The sequence below is a fragment of the Hylobates moloch genome, unplaced genomic scaffold (genome assembly GCF_009828535.3).
Source record: "Hylobates moloch isolate HMO894 unplaced genomic scaffold, HMol_V3 SCAFFOLD_2, whole genome shotgun sequence".
Classification (NCBI taxonomy): domain Eukaryota; kingdom Metazoa; phylum Chordata; class Mammalia; order Primates; family Hylobatidae; genus Hylobates; species Hylobates moloch.
The window spans coordinates 42,746,095-42,768,871 of NW_026652277.1; the positions used below are offsets into that span (position 1 = coordinate 42,746,095).

The 22,777-nt window shown below is 34.3% G+C and overlaps 1 protein-coding gene across 1 annotated transcript in view; it reads right to left on the bottom strand.

Annotated features, from left to right (window-relative positions):
* Positions 1 to 21,365, bottom strand: part of MMRN1 (multimerin 1) — a 67,672-nt gene extending 46,307 nt beyond the window's left edge. Inside the window, exons 1-2 of the mRNA XM_058429699.1 lie at positions 21,254 to 21,365; positions 11,849 to 12,719 (exon numbers count right to left, since the gene is read on the bottom strand). Coding sequence (XP_058285682.1) covers positions 11,849 to 12,471 — 623 coding nt within the window. The 5' untranslated portion in view covers positions 12,472 to 12,719; positions 21,254 to 21,365. The remainder of the gene's footprint in view (positions 1 to 11,848; positions 12,720 to 21,253) is intronic.
* Positions 21,366 to 22,777: the final 1,412 nt, after the last annotated feature.

Genomic DNA, 22,777 nt, shown 5'->3' on the forward strand with positions numbered 1-22,777 from the left:
ATAAATGAGCAAAACTGAAGTTGTCCTAAGATTGGGCAGAATAAACATGAGAAGAAAAAAAGGGAAAGTTTCCTAAATTTGTTTTTTAAAAAAATCAACCCTCATATCTAAGAAGCTTAATGAATTCCAAGAGGATAAACACAAAGTAAAACCTCACTTAAGTACATCATACACAAATTCCAGAAAACAACACATAAAAAGAAAAAAAGATATGTTAATTGCTTGATTTAATCATTCCACATTGTCATTCATCTAAGGCAGAGAAATTGAGCTCCATAGAACTTATTGTGTTCTTTTGAATGTGATGTTTAAAATTTCAGGCCCCTTAAAGAATTAAGAAGACATGCTGGCACATGTTGTTAAATCATTGGTGACAACTGAGGCAAAAATAATGTAAAACAAAGAACTGGAAAAAGCAAGAAATAAAAATAAAAAGATTTAAAATTGAGATGACCACAATAAAGGGATCTTTAAAAAATTAACTAGATTCCTCATGCAAATGCAATGATGATCCTAATTACTGAGACTGACTAACTTCAACAGAAGCACAATTAAATTGTCACATGAACATTCTCTGAATGACTGTGGAGGAGGGAGTGTGGGGCAGAAACAACACAAGTATCACCGTCACTATATGCTCAGGGCTTTGAAAAGAAAAAAATATATTCATTCTCTGTGAGGCAAAATGATAGTGTCACCTGGCAGAGGCCTTTTGAAATGCTAAATATTAAAACAATCTCATGACTAAAATAGTTGAGGAGGCAAAGAAGCAGATCAGCAGACTGCTCATGGCCGAGCAATCTTTGATCCAGGGTAAACTGGAAGAACCATCCACAGCAAAAGAGCCCCTGGTGTGACTCGTAATTAGGTTTATGCTACCAGTGAAATAAGCTCATTAAGGGATATTAAAAATGTAAATATAATTTTAAAGCCAAATTATCTGAAAATGGAGGTTTAAAAATAGAAAATGAAGCATGGCAAAATGGTGATGGGCAGTTTAAAGGCAAATGCAATGATCCCAGACAAGCATTTTGCTTAAACTTAGTAATCTTTGTACCTTTCTAGACTGATTATGGTGGATGGAGAGCAGTTACTTTGAAGTGTTTAGTTTTCCATGGGGTCATAACCTTCCATCCAGCAGACCACATTTGGGATTCTCTTTCAGGGTAATAACTCTGTTGCTTTTGTGCAGCAACATGTACTGAAAAAAAGCTTGTGTTGATTCTTTGGATTTTCCAAGTTAATAGGTAAAAGGTTTGTTCTAGGGAAAAGCAGACATCTTTGGTTATGAGCAAAGGCCTAGCTTGTTGAACATATAAAATAGAGAGCGGAAAGGATTCTATTATGATTCATAAAACTCGAAGACTTGTGGATAATGAACTAAGAGAAGGCATCATAAATAAACAGTTTACTGTATTTTTTATTTTGACATTTTAGAAACTCAGTCTTTCAGGAAACTAGTGAAAAGACTAACGTAAAAAACTTCCATTTAATTGACTAAATAATGGCCCAGTCATACCAATTCTTATCCTGAACTGAGTGAGAGAGGACTGAAGCAAAAAAGATGGCTTTAAATAATGACCACACAGAGTATTTTCCCAAGAAATAAAGGGATAATCTAAGAATTATCATATTATTATATTCAGTTATACTAGTCCTTAGAACCCAGATGAATAGATTTCTGGTCATCTAATTCAAAAGTAGCTAAATACTTAAACTTTCATATTAATAAACTGTGGCTTTAATTGACACAATAGTATGAAAATACCAAGTCCTGAGGATGTTCATTAGAAGTCAAGGTAAGCCAATAAAATCGCCACCATAAACCAAGCCAATGGCATATAATTTTCTTTGAGAAGCTGGAGAAGATTTTGTTTCTGGGGGAGACTTTATGGATTGAACGACCTTTGGTTCCCATCATCCCCTTGAACGCAGAGATTTAAAGGGGAACAAGAGGAAAACAAAATAGGACAAGACAGACATAGTTGCTTCTGAAAATTAACATTCTCTCGAAGAAATAAGATTATCAGGTGACTCTAGTAATAACCCCTCACACCTCACCTAATACCCACCCATGCCTCTCTGACTTGAGAAAGTATAATATCTCAAATGTCCATTTCTTTATCTTGTACTTAAAGATGACTACAGTTTGCAAATGAAAACATATGCATATATTAATGAATTCATAAATGCTTCAGGGGAAAAACTAAGTCTCTGGTGGGACTTAATTTAGAGAGAAAAATATTAATCCGTCATAAGAGAATAATTTATTCATATTGTTCCTAATTTACCTCATGAAAAAAACCATTGTCTTAATTATAAGATTATTATTGCATGAAAATACATCCAAACAAAACTTAACTTTGACCATTACTAATGGCAAAATTATGAAATAATAGTGTTGTACATCATTTTACACTAAACTCCTGAAGTCCATAGCGATAAAATCCCCACCCAATTCAGTGATAAGTGGGACAAACATATCCTAAATATATAAAAGTTAGTCTTACTGTTTTTATAAGTGTTTACTACTTTTTGCAAATCCAACCTGCTCATTTCATTCTCAACTCTGTAAGTCTGACATATGTAGTTAATTCCCCTTCTCTTTTTTAAAAAAAAAATCACTTAGTAAAAAATAATTTGTTTAAAGAGGAAAATAGAATTTTAAAGGAGGCAACTATATCTTAACAAACCTATTTTTATTTGTGTCAATAATCAGGGAAAAAATTCAACTAAAGCCTCATTTGTTTTAACAGTTCAATTATTAAGTCCTTGAGGAAAACTATGTGTCCTAAGTCAATAAAAATAGAACAGATTTTAGATAGCACCACTAGTCAAAGTACGTGTTCTCCCTAGCACACTACCCTAATTTGAGAACGTCATTAAAATATCATGTATCACCATAATAGAAAGGTAGAGGCAATTCAAGTGTCCATCGACAGACGAATGGAAAAAGAAAATCACACACACAAACACACACAGACACACACACACACACACACACACTCAAAATGGGGTATTATTCAACCTTTGAAAAGGAAGAAACTTGAAAATATTATGCTAAGTGAAATAAACAAGACACAAAAGGACAAATATTGTACTGTTTCACTTATATGATGTACTTAAGTTGTTAAATTCATAGAGACAGAAAATAGAATGGTGATTGCCAGGGATGATGGGGAGGGTGCAATGGGAAGGTATTATTTAATGGGTACAGAGCTTCAGTTTGGGAAGATGAAAACGTTCCAGAAATAGATAGCGCTGATGACTGCAAAACAGTGTGAACCTACTTAAAGCCACAGAACTGTACATTTAAAGACGGATAGAATGGTAAATTTTTAATGTATATTTTACCACAATAAAAATAAATAAATACATACATACTGAAAAAAAATGCCACACAAAGCTATAAATAATAATTTTGCATATCTCTTGTCAAAATCAGAGAGAGTTGAAGAAGAAAAAGTAAGAAATAGAGCAAAGGATGAAAAAATAGGACAAAAGAACAGGAAAGGGGAAAAGAAGGAAGGAGGAGGGGAATGAGGCATTTCTGGCAACATCAGAGCTGTCATCAATACATGCTTTTTTCACCTCGTAGATCAGAATTAGAAGGTCATTTCTGATGATGAAGTTCTGCCTGCTGGACAAGATTTTTATTCTCCTTTTAACTCCACACATAGGGGCAAATAAAGAAGAGAGTGTATTTCTGTGCCTAGAGTTGTTTTTTTTTTTTTTTTTTCTAATCCTGAATTAGGCAAGGGTGAGGGATGGGGACAGTGGGCACACCTGCATAAGCAAAAGAAAATAAAGAAAAATTTCCCTGAAAAATTTCCCATAACGTAGTTGGTTGCTGGAGCCAGGCTACCTGCTTTTAGATCTTGACTCCACAATTTATAGCCATGACTTTGTCTGGCAAAAGTGACTTCCTCATCTACGAAGCATCTACAATAATATTATCTACCTCACACGATTGTCATAAGACTAAATGTTTTAAGAAAAGTAAAATACTTGCTGCTATCACTGCTTATAATAATTAAATGATTCAGAGTTAAGCGGGATTTTTTCTGAAGAGGATATATATAATAGGGCCTCAATATTTTTTTGCCTCAGATACAAAGAGACACAGCTCCTGTTTTGCTTCTTTAATGACCTGATAAATTCATCTTAACCATAATTGCTTGTATATTTCAAGTCAATAATTTCCATAAAGCCAATACAGAAGACCATCATCATCATTTATGTTCAATTCAGATGATGAAGCTTGCCTCTCAGGAAAAAAAAAATGTTCAGAATGTTTCTACAGTCTTAAGAAGTCATGAACATAAATACTTCCAAAGTGTTATAGAATCTATTTATTAAAATCTTTATTTTTTCCAATCAAGCTAAAAAGAGAAGTTTTTAATCAAATTATCAATTTGAAAGACTATAATTTGCATGTAGTTCACTAGTCATAAATGAGAAAATAATTCAAGGGAAATATATACAACATGAAAAAAGATAATAAAAATGGGAAGCAATAATTTACACTTAGTAAAAAGATTCTTGATATGTAAATTATATTTAAATAAAGCATTAGACATTTGATATTTAGCTTTGGCTAACAGTCCAAAAGACAAGTTCATCTCAATACTTATTTCCTTAAGAAAATCATTGTTTTATTTCCTAACAACAAAATAATTTATGTTTGTGGTTCTTTTTTTGTAGCGTATCTTTATATGCTTAATTCTTTTACAAAATTGTATATAGTATTCAAACTGAGATAAAAATAACAGTTTTGTAAAAGAATCATATAAAAAAATTGATATTTAAAATAATTTTTTGAAAAGCAATTATGCAAAGCTCAGATCATGGGGAATTTTAGATACTTTCATTTATAGTTAATTTAGACTTTAAGAAGAAACCGTTTTTTATGTACCAACTTTTGCAATTAAAATATTTTTGTCAGACATAATTAATTTGCTTTCTGTAGTGGGAACAGTGTGGTGAATGTAATTGCGTTTTCAATGGTAGATGACTGTAGAGTGCCTCACAGCCACAAATTACTGTCTATACACAATACTGTCAGTGTAAAGTTTTATGAGAACGAGCCGAATGTATGCCCATCACAGGATGTGCATAGAGTTTGCTGTTTGGATCCAACCTATTTTCCAATTTTAAAGTGAAAAGTAGTATATTTTTAAAGTGGTACATCGAATTAAATATGTGTAACACATATCTTTTATAAGTAATGATTATTAAAGTCAACCTTTAATATAATCTTTTTCATAAATTTGTTTTATTTTACCTAATTTTATTTTTTGCTTCCCCCTTCCCCGCATAACTGTGACGAGCATATTCCGGGCATTGTAAACTGTTTCTATTCCAGTAGGTGTCAGGCTTTCCCAGCGTGCAGACCTCAAAGGCAGGCTAACAGATGCCGTGATGCAGAATTCTATGCTTAATCCAGTTCCTGTAATTAGCATTTACCCCCTCTCTTAGTATTTACCCCCAAATAATAAATTTAAAATTATAGTTTTATATTCAGAAAAGCAGAAGGTGTGCGAATACAAAAAGTTCTCACTTAATTATTAGGAATATATAAGCACTCATTAAATTCTAGCATATGAAATGCAATATGTATTTATAGTAACGTAGCAGAAACAGCAAAGTAATGAAATAAAGAATGTGATTAATGAGTAAAAATTGATAGAGAATATACTTTATATAGTGTTTATTTCACTGGCAGTAACGTAATAGAGACATCCATTTCACAAAGATATAAGAAAATACCCTTTAGTATAACGGTTTCTCTTTAGAATTTTACAGCATGTAAGAATAACCCATTTTGGATGTTTTTAGGCCTAATAACAAATTTGCAAACAACACAAGAATTAGCTGATCAGATAATTCACTTCTAAAACCTATTCATAATTCACACAAAATGAGCACAAAAAAATGTGTATTATGATAGACAGCAGAATTTAATGGTTAATTTTGTAATTTTCTAATTTGTCATTAAACTCAGAAAATAATTTTCTAATTTGTTATTAAACTTAGAAATAATAATTTATAATTTTCTAGTTTGTCATTAAACTCAGAAAAAAAAATCCCTCCTGTTTTTTCTGCATATTCAAATTTTACCTTCCTCTGACCCTTCTCATTAACATGTTAACATATGTATGACCCCTCTGTATATAAAATGAAATATAACAAGAAACAAGCACAAAAAATAAATAACTGTTTGGACTAGCCTTGGCTTCTAACCACTTTCTCCTTTTTTTTTTTTTTTTTTTTTTTTTTTTTCATAAAAGCCCTCCTTAATTGAGTTGGCTTTAATGGCTCTCTTTTGCCTTCCTTCATACCTCAATTCTCTCAGGCCAGAGCACGGTGCTCACTAAACTGAAACAGTGGCAATTTTTCAGTCCTCATTTTGTCTTTTTCACCAGCATTTCACACTGTCGATCACTTACCTCCTTCTTAAAATATTTTCTTCCTTTGCTCTATAACACCACACTTTTATAGATTCCTTCCTAACTTCTCTGGTCACCCAATTTAAGGCTGTATTGCTGGCATCCACCACTATCAGTTCATCAAATATTAGAGATTCTCCATTCATAATTCTAGGTCCTTCTTTCTGTCAGTATCATCCACATTCATGACTTAGTACATTTCTATACACCAATGCTTTGCCAAATTTATATCTCTAGCCTTGATCTCCCCTCTGGATGCCAAACCTATCTAATAATCCATGATTTTACAGAGTTTTATTGAGCTCTTTCTATGCGCCTGGCACTGTTCTAGACAGCAAATAGAGTAGTAATAAGACAGGCAAGGTCCCTGTTTTCATGGGATGTATTGCTGAAAGTCATAAAATACACCATTAGCTATATAAATGGAATAATTTCAAATAATTCCTACAAAGAAAAAAATAAGGGTGACAAAATAAGGAATGGCAAGTGAGAGGATAGTTAACTTTACAATGGGTAGTAAGAGAAGGTCCCTTTGAGGAGGTGACATTAAAGCTGGAGGTGCAAGTGGAACAGGAGTCCTTCACTATAAAAGGTGCAGAAAGAGCATTCCAGCAAGAGCAAAAAAAGTTTCCTTTGAGATGTGTATTAACTTGACATGTTCAATAAACAGAAAGGAAGCAAGCATGGCTGGAGGAAATGAAGTGCAGTGAGCTTGGAGTGTGACAATGAATGAAAGACCAAATTTCACAGATTTTAGGACACACATCTCTGAAATCAAGTACGTGTCTTGAAATCAATGGCATTTTTCAGTCACTAGTGGTCAGATAGCAGTTGTTGCCATTGCCTTCGAAATACTTTACCAGTTTCATTTACATTTTCTTCTTAAGTTTGCAAAAGTGATATGTGACCAAAATCTCAAAGTCTGAAAGACAAATCTAAAAATTCAAATTAAGCAAGTATGATGTCATACTTTTCCTTCTGATTAGTACCTAAAATAACGTGTCACTTACAATAATGAAGACTTACATCCAGTGAAATGCATTAATCTGACTTAAGTGTTCAAAAGATCCCTCCCTTTTGTGGATCATGGATTATGGTAGACAAGAGTGGAAAGAAGTGGACCAATTAGAACACTAGTGGTGAATAACGGCAAGTAGAAGATGGAGAAAAGCTGAGGTATTTGGGATGTATTAGAGGTGTAACAAGACTTTCTGATAGATTAGATAAAAACCAGGAGGGAGAGAAAAATGCCAAAGATCTATCCAAGGTTTCTAGTTACGGAACTAGCCATTCACTGATTTGGTAAAAATTAAGATACATGTGTACAGGGGTTGGGAATTGTGGGAAAAGTTAAGTAGGCAGTTGGATTGTATCGTTACCTCATTTCACCTATTATCCTCTCAGGCAAGGTTTACTGACCCCATTCACAATTGGTAGGCCATTCCCCCTGTTATACACTACAATTTCTTAAGCTTCATTCAGAATCAGCATTTGTAATTCACCGTTATTCCTCCTCTCACCTCTGCCACTGGGCTGTTGGCTCCATAAGGCAGGACATGTAGGAGTTCTTGTTCATTGTTTTACTGCCAGCACAAGCACAGTGCTGGGGACAGATAAGGTGTTCAGCAAATATTTGTTCAACATATAAATACACTAATCCTGATTTCTTATTTCTATCCTTCCTATTTTAAAGTGCTTGGTCATTGACTAACACCCACTCTGCCAGACAGGAAACCATAGGTCTATTTTAGCCAGGAGTTCCTGCAATGCTAAAAAAAAGAAGAAAAACTACAAGATGAAATAAAAATATGCCAGAATAATCCAGAATAATCTAGAAAAGAACCTGTAACAAACATAAATACTCCTTTTACTAAGAATTATTATAAAATTCCAAGAATTCTAGAAAAAAGAACAAATATGAGTTTATTCTAAATCAACCAGGTTTTTTTCATAAACAAATGCAAATATTTATTTGGGAAGCTTTCTTCTTTATATTCACATATTAATCCTCATATTTCACATTCAGTATGATTAAATATTGATTGTGTACCTGCTATAAAGCAGAGACTTTGCTAGCTCTGAAAATAAGTCCCTATATGCAAAGATACTACAAATCCATTATGATGATTATGCAGCGTCGTAAGTGAACAGAGGAATTCAAAGAGACCTGTAGGAGCAGTTAGAAAGGCCCCCTAACTTCACCTGAGAAGGCTTCCTGGAGTTATTAATTAGGTGTGAAAGGAGACAACGATGGCAAAAGAGGGCCATTGTTAGTCAGAGGGGCAGACAGGGAAGAAAGGTGGGTTTAACAAACAGCATATATTGGACCAGAGAACTATTTATTTGAATAGGCAGGAAGTGGCAGAAGATGAGGTTGGGGAGGTAGGCAGGAGGCAGATCTAGGATGGCATCGTGTGACTAACTGGGTAACAAATCTAGGTTGTATTCTGGAGGCAACCAATAGCCTGTGAAGCCTCACGAGCTGGGAAGTGAACTGGTCACGCTTATCCTCCCACTTGTGATAAGAGACTGTACCTGCCAAGGGAGTATAATGTAGGAGCTGAGAGCTATGACTCTAAAGCCAGCCAGCTTGGATTTGAATCTTTGCCCCGAGCTTTGTTAGCCAAGTAACTTTAGGTAAGCTACTTAATCCCTCTGTAAAGAAATAATGATAAAATCTTCCTCTTCTTTATGGAGTTCTATAGTAATGATTAAATGAGTGAATATATTCACTCACAATAGTGGAGTACTAGTAACAGATGCCATACAAGTGTTTGCTTCTATTATTATTATTATTTGCCAATCAAATGAAAGTACAAAGGACTTCTTTTGACCTTATCAAGGGTTTGCAGCAGCACTGTGTCCAAAAGCGAAGGACCTAGGTTTTTCTCTAATGCCATTGTCATTTGCATGGCTTAATGAGTAAGGAATCTTGATAATGGAAAGGATTACTAAACGAAAACCTCAGGCTCTCCAGGACCTCAAATGAGAGAATCCCTACATGCAGTTGGTACTTTTCTATAGAAAGAATTTAAGATTATTTTTGTTGGAAAATCCAGAGGATAAAGTTCTGTTCAGCAAGTTATACCTTTAATATCTTGTTTTCTCATAGCACATATTAAAATTTTTTGAAGTCTGATAAGTATGTTAGTGTTTACTTTTTATAGGGAATATTCCTTAGAAGGAGAAATTATTATTATTTTTTTAAATTCTGTGTATCCCAAAGCCTAGCACAGTGCTGGCACATGATGGGCAAATTATAAATATTCATCAAATTGTTCCCAACCTTTGAAAGCAAGGACCTTGGATAAAACAACTAGCATTTATTTAAAAACTAGTATTTATCAAACTATTAGTTACTAGTTCTAATTATGACACAATTGTATGCCACTTTCTATATGGTATGTAAAATTTAAATGCTATTTTAACTTGAATTGTCTCTGTTCTGTTTATTATATTTGCCTTTCTATTAAAAAATTCTGGCTGGGTGCGGTGGCTCACGCCTGTAATCCCAGCACTTTGGGAGGCTGAGGTGGGTGGATCACGAGGTCAAGAGATCGAGACCATCCTGGCTAACATGGTGAAACCTCATCTCTACTGAAAATACAAAAATTAGCTGGGTGTGGTGGCACACCACCTGTAGTCCCAGCTACTCAGAAGGCTGAGGCAGGAGAATCGCTTGAACCTGGGAGTCGAAGATTGCAGTGAGCCGAGATCATGCCACTGCACTCCAGCCTGGCAAGACAGCAAGACTCCTACTCAAAAAAAAAAAAAAAATTCTTAGCTATAGCATCTCTGAAAAGCTCACAATCGTTTCCCATGAATGTCCAAGGTTTTTATTGTTATTAGTTTTTAAAAATTTAATTACAGCCTCTAATAAAATATGATTAACAGAAATGATGCATTCAAGTGATTTAGAAAAAGCTCTCAATAAATGACATTTCTGATTATTTAATAGATAAAATCCTGTTGTCCCCCAAAATGAGGAAGATTAATACATGTCTGTTAAATGTTTTTTTAATGGCAAATCTACTTGTCCCAAAGTGAACAAATTGTAATCTGTACTATTTGTTTTACAGTAAGCTAGGATTGTTCCAAAGTCCACCAAGTGAATACTTTTTTAGTTATAATCAGATTTACTTATATATTTCAAAAAATTCTATAACTTTTGAAATATAGTGAAAAATAGACGAATAATAAATAATACAGAAATAAGTAAATTCATTGGCTAGAATTCTTACCAGTGTCTCTCTTCTTCTCACCTTTATATGAGCAACAGCTTTAACCAAATGCCTTTCACATAGCAGGTGTGTCAACTTCTATTTTTAACTTGAATTTTGTTTTATTATTAGTAAGATATTTAACCCCATTTTGCTCCCAAGACATGTCTGGTGTCTTGACTTTGTATTATTACATGTAAAACTATTTGTAAGTTTAGTTTTGCAACACTAAACTTCTAGTATTCCAAACACACAGATGACTCTGAGCATTAAATGAGTAAAATATTGACCCACCCAGATATTTTTTCTTTGTTTATTTTGATTTGACTATCACTTCTTTTGAAAACCCTCTTTAACAATACTCCTTTAAATTTGTTTTATTTTATTTCAACCATTCAAATTGCTCTAACTTTAAATTAAAATTAATTTGAAAAATAGGTTTTCTGATTCATCATATTCATGATGGCAACAGAAATCAAAATAATCACAGTATTAGCAAAATTTGAGTTGTTGAGCACCTATTCTGTGAGGAGCATGCATCTAAGCACTTTTCATTCATTTTTATCTGAACGAGAACCCTGCAAAGTTTTATTTTTATTGACATTCCTTGTATTAAATCTGTAGTTTCCATATGAGGAAACTGAGGTTCACAGAGATCAACTGAGTTGCTCAAAATCATGGAACTAGACCATGCTGAAGCCAGGATTGCACCCCTGGTGTGCTTGGTTCGATCTTTGACAACTGTTACTTTTTATAATACTGCTATTCCAATTTTCAAATCTGTTCATGCCCCAATTCTATTTATTTAGTTAGTTTTGTCTTTCATATTGTAGGTATGGTTGGGAAAACAATCAACATATCCCTGAGTTGAATTAAACTAACAGCCACCGTGGTTCTAGTTTGCTTGGCAATGACTATTCTAAGTAAAACCACCTCTATAAGTGAGTAGAAAAGTGAATGATTATTTCAGTTAAAACAAAATTGCTGCATTTTATTTCTTCATTTTTCCCTATTAGATAAATTAACAATAACTTTATCTAACTGAAATGGTGAAATTATAAACATGATCCAATTTCATCTTGAATTTGAAATAATTTTCTGGGAGTGAGGTAAATTTCACTTGGAATCTTCTAGACCTGATAGACAGAGAAAGAACAAAAAGAAAAGAAGATTTCTTACTTTCCTCTAGTTGTTTCGAAATTTGATTTTTGGTAGTCAGTTCTTTGGCTGGAACTGCTGTCACCCCGGCTGAGGTATGTTTCCCGTGGGGCTCGATTTCCCACGCCTCCAGTGCCTCCAACACCTCCAATGCCTTCAGTGCCTCCAACTGCGTTTAGAGAAGTTGCTTGTTCATTTGACTTTCTGGCAAAGCTCTGAAGAAATTTCAGTGTAGAATTGGAAAGGACCACTGATTCTGCTCCAGGATTGAACTTGATGCTAGCGTTGGTTGGGAGGGTAAGATTCTGTGACTTGACCACTCTTTCTGCTTTCTCTGTGGATGTGAGAGTTTGGTTTCTCACACCCTCAGCAGGTGCACTTGTTTCTGAGGGAGGCAGTGTTGATTTAAGAAGACTGTCTTCAGAAGTTCTTGCCTCTGGAGTTGTAGCAATCTCCACTGACATGACGCGAGTGGTTGGCAGTATTTGCAAACTTTGTGTTTTATTTGGAGGAACTGAAGCAGAGGGCATAGTCTTCTGAGAGTTCCCATCCCCAGGTATAGTCCAAGAATACTTACTGTTGTTAAGCCCAATACCCCCACTCCATAAACTACAAAGCAGGACAAATAATCTTGCCCCCTTCATCTCAGTAGTTTGAAGCAAGGTAGCTCATGTGAAATTTGGGGACAAAATCCGTATGGCCTTTTTGATAGCTGCTTCCACACTGAATCTGCTAAGACTGAGTTTTGCCAATTTGAGATGTGTAGAGGAAACAGGTTTCTGTGTTTTGTAGTGTACTCAGGAAGTTCGGTTTCCTGTTTCTGTAGGGTTTTTGTGATCTGTGACCTCTAGTGGGATGGCTCTATGGAAGTGCTGAAGGGTCTCTGACAAAGCTAAGGGTAAATGGGAAAACACAGGCAATTATTATCAGGAAAATCCATGAGAAAAATATGAAGTAACTTTCTTTTCCTGAGTACACCCTTGTTTCACGTTTCACTGATTTCAAAGAGAAATTTCAGGTTCAAGATAGAGAGTGTAAAATTTTGTTGATATAGACTTAATACAGGAGTTTTAACATTTTGTTCTACTATATAAAGACACTGAGAAAAGTTTTCATGATACTTCTTATCTGCTGTGTGCTCTATCCAGAGAGATGCATTTTGTTCAAGTGTGTATCCACATGCATACACATAATCAAAAGCTTGTTTACAGTGTCTCTATCCTTTCATATGGTACATATACCCTAAATTATAAAACGTTTATATACATACATGTATATCTTTCTATTTTTATAAATATACTTCAGCTGTGTCATTACTTAATCTCAATGATTATAAGTAATAACAGAAAAGGAAAGCATAAGTAATTGAATTAGACAGGTATACCAGGAAGTCACTGTAAATTTTGCTCCTGGAACTTCTACCAGAGATACCCGCTAATGGAATAAATAATCAGAATTTTACTTCCTTTATTTTCCAATCCTGATTATCTGGTGGTTGGGGGTAACCAATATTTTACTAGTAAGGGATAGATGAAGAAAAAATGGAGTCACATAAAAATAAATTTAAATGGGATCATATAGAATGCTTTTATACATTTACTGTAGGACAAAATTATGCCAGTTGTAGGTAGCAGAGAAGCAGATTTATCTGAGTTTTCTATGGGTTTTTTTCTGGTAGAGATGTTTCATGAGATTTATCATTTAATTTCTCCTGCAAATCTCTGATCCTCAGATTTCAATTAACACCTATAAAATTTCATATCAGCCTGTTTAAATAGATATATAAACTAAGTTATAATAGTTCATTCATTCATTCACTCATTCATTTATTTATATATTCATGAATTCAGTAGTTACATAACCCCTCATTCTGTGCAAAGCACTCTCTTATGTGCTAGGATTATAAGGAAAGCAAAAATATTCTTTGCTGTCAATTTGCTAATTGTCTGTTATGTTATTTGAAAGCTAAATCCATGTGTAACCAATCTTTCTGTCAAATTCTGTGCCAGGCATGCTCTTGCTAAATATTCAGTCATTGATTATTAAACTATTATTAGATTTTATTTTTTGCTATTAGATTATTAAGTTCAGTCTTTCAAAATTAGAGAATTGGAAATCTAATGCCTGCTTGGTTATGTTTTATTGTAGCTATCTTCTCTAGTCCTTATTCCTGGACACAGTGCACCAGGATTTGAAATAAGGTCTAATTCTTCCTTGAGCTTGGGCTTAATATTTTTTTCTTCTCTCAATCTTTGGGCTGAATATTTTTTTACTACTTGGGCTTAATATTTTTTTCTTCCCTCAATCTTTGCCATTTATTTCCATAAGTGTATTGTTGACCTACTAGAGAGTATTTATTTAAACTAAGACAATCATCAGCAACCCCAATCAACTCTGATATGGAGCAAAAAGCATCCGTTTCTCAGATATACCACAGAACAATCCACAAACCTTGCCTTAGTAAAGGAGCAAAAAGGTCCGGCAGAGACAATCCAGGAAACGATTAGTTACTAATAAGAGCCATGAAACTGCACAACTGTCACAATACAAACATGGTTTTCAGTAGAAAGAAAAAGGCCTTACAGTGTCTTTATCTGGAAAACACAGAAGAAACTAGCTTTGGCTTATAGAAGAGCAGTAATTTCATAAAATTTAGGAAAACTGTTCCTATTTATATTCAATTTTACACCAATTTTCCTAGATTTAGTAAAAATAGATGAATGGACTGTCTTGAAGATTTACAAAACTGCCAGAATAATGACATTCGCTGATTTTTTGTTTTCTTCTACAGTTTGAAAGACTGTTCAAACCTGGTCTAGCAAGTGAACTTTAGTGGTAAAATGTCACCCATTGGATCTATAACTGATAACAAATAGTTATCCAATGATAATAAAAACTGAACAAAGCTAAGCAATTCATTTAACCACTTATAAGGTATTGACCAATAGTAACTTTTGCTCACCCCTATCCTAGTTTACAAGTGACCCTGCAATCAAAAGGCTAAAGGTTCTGTATCTCACTATTGATCTACTAAGCCATCTTGTGCTTTAACTCCCCAGAGACTCTCAAGCTCATTTAGTGATTTTGGGTGTATGGATCAGCTCTTAATTAGAGATATAAAATACTCCAGAAACTGTCAGAGGCCTTGTCTCGAATTCTGCTTTCTGAGACTAATTAATACTCATCAAATAACAATTAAGAAAAATAATATTGTTGAGATGACTGGCTGAAGAGTACTCAGTTTACTCATTCTTCTAGATACTATTATACTAGATACTAGATACTAAAATATTATTGTTGGATTAAACTATATCATCAGTTTTGTATACCTGGACCCCATCATTTTACTATACCCCCCATTTCCCACTTGGTTGTTTATATTAAATTATGTTTTACCATCTTGCCATTTGTTCACCATGAATATTTTATAAGATAAAAATCATGAAATTTATTATATTATGAGCTATCAGGAGATTTTTATGTCATTTTTCATTGTATCATAAACATAGGATTCACTATATACGGCAACATGGGTTGTCTGTAGGTGATGAGATAATGGGTTTGGTTCTTTTCCACCTTATAATGCATATGAATTAATTTTCTAACCACAAGAAAAAAAAAAGAAATATTATCAAGTTAAAAGGAAATATAAATGTGAGTTAAAAGAGAATCTTGGATTGGGGAGTTCACGGTAGATGGTGCTGTGTATTATTCGAAGCATTTTTATAGCTGCAAGACTTATTCTTTGTAAAATGTTGGGGGTATGGGCTAACTTCCACCAGATTAATAGGATTTTTCAGCAGCTGTTTTCTTCATTTTTCACATGAGAAGTTCCTATTTTCTTAAAATAGTTTAAAACATCCCAGATATGATTTCATTATGACCTTCCTCCATAAGACATATCTGTCAAAAATAATTGAAGAAAACAAATTTTAGAGCTTTTTCAATTAAATGGTGTTTGAAAAATATTGAAAACCTATCAAATTTACATGTGGACAAAGGGGGTTATCAACATACAGCAAAAGGGCTGGAGAAGAAGAGAAACTGATTTCTGCATGATGAGTAGATGTGCTAGGTAAGTTAAATTTGGCATATTATTTAATTCTTACAAACATGTTAGGTAAGTATTCTATTCTCATTATACTCATGGGAAGTTAAACTTAAAGAAGTTAAATAACTTCCTAGGGTAACACATTAGTAATTGTTAGAACAGATATTTATGCCCAATTCTGATTCAATAGGTATTCAATAAATATTTGTTGAATCAGTGAACGAATGGATGAAGCTATGACCATACTCCTATGTATAGTGATAACAAATGGGTTGAGGAGGGCTCTATTTCACATTCTTATAGCCGCACAAAAGAAAAAAAAAGTAATCTAAACAAATATAATGAACTTGTTCCAGGAACACACCTTCAAAAGTCTTCTGAAATACCCTTTCAGTCAGATTGCCTCCTGTAAGTTACTCCTAAAGAAAATTCAGAAAGCCCATTGTTTCTACATTATCTATTCTCAAAATAAATATGAGAAGGTTTATTTTGAAGCCATCACAGCCACATTATAATAATAAAACAAAGACTAGGAGTTGTAGAATAAAAGATAATGAAGCGGTAGTGATGCTAGAAAAATTTAAGATAAGCAAATAAATTGAAAGTAAGAAAATTTAGGTTTGAGTGAGCTGGCAGGAAAGGGAAGATGGACAATTAATGAATTATATAATTCTTAATATTAAGTGAGAGAAACATATTAGTTTATCAGAAAAAAATAACATATTTGTCCTAATATTGAAGTTTTAACTTTTTTAAAATCACAAGGAACATACTGATAAAGATGACCAAATGCCCCTCATGAGAAAATGAATGTATGAATTGTTCACAGAACCATACCATTGCTGATTTTATATTTCCCATTTAAGTAGAACAGTACCCTTGAAGTGAAAGAGTTCAAAACTCATTTCTTTTGATCATTTTAGAAATAATATTTTCATTTTCTTAATGGAAAGTTGTATCTGGTTATCAAGTGATTATCATTAGTGACTTCTGCTTCTGAAAATACGGAATAGACATATTTCCCTATTCCTTCTGCTAAGTACATCTGAAAATCACGGACATTATATACAGAACAAATAGAAGAAGACTCTGAAGTGTGGACAAAAGAAGGCAGAATGGCTAGGTGACCCAAGGAACAATGAAGCACTGAGTTCCCAAGTTTTCTTTTGCCTCATTTCTGGGTACTGGGGAATTTGGCAAACTAGGAACGCCAATGGGCACAAACAATAAAAGCCCCAGTAAAAGCTCTCTTTAGGCCAAGGACTAGAAAATTGTCAGCCTGGAAAGAAGGGAAAGTTTTAGAAAATAACCACTCTAGTCCCACCATACAGCACAGGGGGAAAAAAAAAAGCAAAATAAAAAACAAAAGAACCCACCCTTGCCAGCAAAGCCTGAAGGGAGAATTAAACTTCCACCTCACGAGGTTGTAACAAGGTGTCCCAACCCTCATTCTCCTGTTGGGGTAGTGTCAGAGAAGGCCAACAGAGGAGCCAGAAATTTCTTCATCAAGAAGCCTCGCCTGAGTACACTGCCATAGCTCTCCAAAAGCTGAGTGAAAGGAAAAGAATGAAAATTAATAGCTTCGAGGCATGGCAGGTAGGTCTTCACTGAGTAACCTGGGAGGAAAGGTCCTCCAAAGGCTAGAGATAAGGCAAGAGGTTGGAAAGATGTATTCTAAGGTGTAGAAATCCAGGGGTGGGTCTGGAAAGAAATGAGAATGTACTAGAGATTTTTTTAAAAATGATTTTTCATTGTAAAGTAGAAGAAAATTTCTCATTGTAAAATAGTGTTTTAATCACCCTCTCTTCACCCTATTGGTGAGGGAGGAATTCCCACCCTAAGGTTATAGGAATGGGTGAACACATGATGTCCAGTGTTGAATTGATGAGATTGGCAGCAATTTATACATAAACTAACTAAAGCCCTGGGGAAGAGGACACAGCACACCACGCAGGGCCACACCAGGGCTGCACTCAGGAACAGAGTGAACAATCAACAACACTAGAAGGCGGACTTTGTGATATCAAGAGTATGAGATGTCCCCTGGCTCCCACAGGCGGATATGACTGGCTTGTTCGAATAATTCTGTGGGCTGGCAGGGAACTGAAACCTACTACTCAGGGATAAGCAGGAACTATGCCTGGTCCCCTTGATAAGGCAGTGGATATTGGGTAGGGACCTTATCCACAAGAGCAGAGTGGGGAAGGAAACTTTTGGGTTAAGGCCATCGATGCCCTCTGGTTTCAGATGTCAAGATGGCACATAATTCTGTGTCTTCATTTTAGGCCTCGTATTACACATAGTTCAGAGAGCTTTTTCTCTGTATTGTCAAGAATAAAGAGCTCTCCAGAGCTTTGCCTGTGCTCAGATCTCAAACTTAGTTGAAAGGAAAATCCTTATCATTCCCTCAAAGTATTTTAGGAGCATGGTGAGTTAAAACTTAATGCTACAACAATTTTTGTTTATATTAGACCTAGCTCAATTACAAATTGGGATAACTCAGCTCCTACACTAAACAGTTAACAGGATAAGAATGTCCTTCTCAGAGGTAAATATTATTTACTATAGCCTTTATTATTCTTTTAAGCATAATGCCTCATATAATAAAAATTGTGAGATAAATGAAAAAATAAGAAAATGTAATTCATGGTCAAGAGAGAAACCCTAAAAAATCAAGAAAACACCAAGATATGGGAAGTATAAAAGAGAGAATTTCAAATAACAATGATAGAATGTGGTATTGAAGGTGGGCAACATGTCTGAACAGAAAGGGAATTTCAGCAGAGAGACAAATTATTTTTTAAAAAGTTGAATGAAAATGCCAGAAATAAGACATATCAAAAATGAAGAAGTCATTTGATAAGCTTAATAGCACACTGGAAATAATAAGCAGTTAACTTGAAGATAGGACAGAAGAGATTAACAAAACTGAAACACAAAAAAGATGCATATGTGAACGAAATACACAGTGTCTGAGATCTGTGGAACAATTTCATATGGTTTAGCACACCTGTAAATGGAGGGAATAAAGAAGAAAAGAGACAGTAAATAGGACAAAAGATAATTTTTCAAAGATTTATAGGTAAGAATTTTCCAAAATCGATGAGACACAATTGATGAGTTATCAGGAAAAAAAAAAACATGCCATATCACATAAAGGGGAACATAATTATAGCTGACTTTTCATTAAGTCGAATAGATGAGAGAGAGAGCAACAGAATTACATCTTTAAAGTGCTCAAAGGAAAAAAATAACTTGCTAGGACAAAAGAAAAAATTTTTAAAGATTTATGGGTAAGAATTTTCAAAATTGATGAGACACAACTGATGAGTTGTCAGTAAAAAAATAAAACATGCCATATCACATAAAGGGGAATATAATTATAGCTGACTTTTCATTAAGTCAAATAGATGAGAGAGAGCAATAGAATTACGTCTTTAAAGTGCTCAAAGAAAAAAGATAACTTGCCAACTTATAATTCTATATCTTGTAAAAATATCCTTCAAATTAAAGGGAAAATAAAGACATCTTTAATAGGTAAAACCTGAAAGGATTTGATTTCAGAAGACCCACCCTATAAGATATACTAAAGAAGCACTTTGAGCTAAAGAGAAACTGTAGAAAAATGGAGCTAGATTGGCAAGAATGAATGGAGAGCGTCAGAAAAGTTAAATATATAGGTAAACAAATTTGATATTATTTTTATTATCCATTAAAAAAGGTATATAATAGGTATTATCTTTATTATAGATTCAAAAAAGATGAATATGTGAACAAAATGAACAGTGTCTGAGATCTGTAGAGCAATTTCATATGGTTCGACGTACCTATAATTGGAGGAAATAAAGAAGAAAAGAGAGAGCTTTATAATTTCATATGTAGTGTGAAATGATAATGAATTAAAATTTTTTTAATTTGACTGTTCAGATAAAAATCACAGCAATGATGTATGGTGAGACTGATAGCATTTGTAGTTAAAATTCAAGACAGAGGAACACAAAGAGCCTGCAGGTGTGTAAATGGAATTGCACAGTTCCTAACCCTTTAACATTTCTTTTAGAATTACATGCAGTGCAGTGTAGAAAGAAATATTAGGATCGAGCCTGAGACTGTTTTTTAACATCCCTGCTGTCAGGTACTGCTGGTGTGGTCTTAGATGCATCCCTTGATCCTGCCAAGCCTCAGTTCTCTCCTCTGTATTCTTCTTCCCGTGATTACATGGGTCACTGCCTAGGACTGTTCCATACAATGTAAAGCGATATATTGGTAAAAAGGAGAGATGTTATGTAAGAAACCAAAGCTATAATTTATCAATTCTTAAATGTCCATTATGTTTTCTCTCCTCTCATCATGAGAAGGGACTGGACTCACCTATCCTTGAATTTCTTTGATCTTCAAGGCAAAGTTGTTCTTACTCTAAGCACCACAGAGCCTTCTATGTGACTCACCTTTTCTGTAAATTCTTGTTGGACAGCTTACAGATTTTCTGAATTTTCTGATGCCAATAGAAGGGCAGATTAATGCTGATTTCCTTCTTTAGGTAATTATAGTAGGTAATCGTTAACTCTTTGTGCACTGATTTTGTGCTAAGCACTCTATTAAGTGGCATATAAGCTATAATATCTTTTTTAATTTCTCTAAAACTCTTGTGACATAGCGACTCAGAATCCCCATTTTAACAAGCAGTCAAGTAACTGCCCAAGATATGGCAGCTGAGGGGGGACAGAACTGCCATTTAAACCCAGATCCTTTTGCTTTAGGGCTTAAACTCAACCTTCTCTCCCAACTTAACTGATTTCATGTTTTAACTTAGATTTTTAGAAATTGTGTTGACACAAAGAAGTCAATTTCTGCTACATTAGAAAACATGTAAACAGCTAAACCAGAGTTTGGCTTCAAAAGAAAAGCAGGCAGTTATATTTGTAAGTGCACCAATTGTCCGCCCCCAGGGTTTCTATACCCAGAGCAATCAGAATATCTGTAAAATTAAAACCAGCATCATACCATGTCCAAAAGATTAACAGCTCCACAGTACAAAGTTTGTTGATTTAGTAGTGGATTCAGTCTGTCAATCAAAGTGCCATAAACAATAACATGATAACAGTTTTCAACATAAATGCTTTTCTTCAGGCTATTTTCACATGTCTTGTTGAATTCTGCCAGAACATTTTCTCTGCACACTCTTACTGCATTCTAAGTGCCCATTATAAAGGAAAATTAATGCTTTTTTTAAAAGACAATGTATGTCACACAAAGAGCTAAACTATTAATACTTGAAATAGACCTGTAATCTTATTTGAAGAAACATTAACAAAGTTCTTCTATCTTACAAAAATAAGCAAATGTTAATTTAAAAAATTATTGGTAGCTCTTACCTTAATATTCTTTGCCCATGGTTATAACCAAATGCTAACATCAATAGAAGCAGAAACCTCTTGGCCTCTCTGTAGGCTGTCTCCAAATATTCACTTATTTTCAGAAGCAGAGAAAGACAAGTTTAAAGAGGGCGGGGAGAAAACCACCCTTACAATGGCCCTGCCATTATTCTCTCAGTGAATGCCTAGCAACAGAAGTCCAGGGTCCTAGAAACTAAGATGCCTGAGGGCACTGACCCCCAGCCTGCCTCACGTCCTTTCAGTGTAGTTAGGATCCTAGAGCTCTTACTAAAAAGTGTTATACAACCTGAAGGTTTAGCTGCCACCATGATTAAAGTGTTCAGAATAATGTTACGGCTAAGATAATTTTCTCAAAAATATTGATGATATTATATCTTCTTAATTAACAATACTTCAGCCAGTACTGAAAATAGGCCTAATAGATAAATCTTATATATTAAGATTTAAATGTTTAATTCCACCCAGTTTAGAAACAAAACAAAAAAATCATGGAAGCTGAGGTAATCTCCTGCTCTAGCTTTTTGATTAACAAGATTATTGCAACCCTGGATTACATTCCTGAGAGAATTTCATAGTCACCTACAAGTCACTGATAAAATCTCCAAGACTTAGCTAAAGTATTTCATAATTTCTTATACAGCTTCTTTAAGTGGATGGAAAATGAATTACCAGAGTCTGTTTCATAAGAAAACTTCAGTCAGCTCTACTGAGCTGAATCTCTTATACTTAGCGTCCTTCTCTGTTGCAACATTTGCCTTATTTCTTCTGCTGAGTAACCAGAACTTCCTCTCCAAATTAGTGGTGGGGAGGGACTTGTGCTTTTGTTTATCTTTTTAATACCAAAGGTCCAATCTTGCACATGACAGGTGATTGATAAATGTCTTGAATTGAAGTGACTTCCTATTTGCTTTTGTAGCTCAAAGTGGTGGAATCTGTGACATAAGTTTGATTTCTTCCCCACATGTATTTTGCTCTTATGGATTTTTCACTGATCAGCTGACTCCCGACTAAGCACATTGTTCATTGTTGACAAACAGTCTCCAGGCTGTTCATTGCTGAAAAAGTCTCCAGGCTTTGCACATTCAGATCCCTCTGCTTGAACCCTTTTGAAAAGCGGAAGTGCCATTGTATCTAAATTTCAGCGAGTTTTAAAATATTATACTTTTGAGAGACAAGACAGAGTCTATACAGAGGAAAGAAAAACTAGAACATGGTGTTCTTTTTTAAAGTGAAGCAGGCATTCCACTAGTTGTTTTGCTTTTATAAAATGAGTAGAACCATAACATACTATCATAAATCTCTCTCATAATATAATACAAATTCTATCACAGAATTCCATGCAAACATGACTTACCAAATTCATGAACAGCATTGAGTTCAGCTCTTCTCCACGTGGTCCTATCCTATCCTATTTAGAGTCAGGGTACATAACTTCTTAATTGCTTTATAAATACATTATCCCATCACAAGTAGACTAAATTAATAATGAGTTATAAGTAAAAA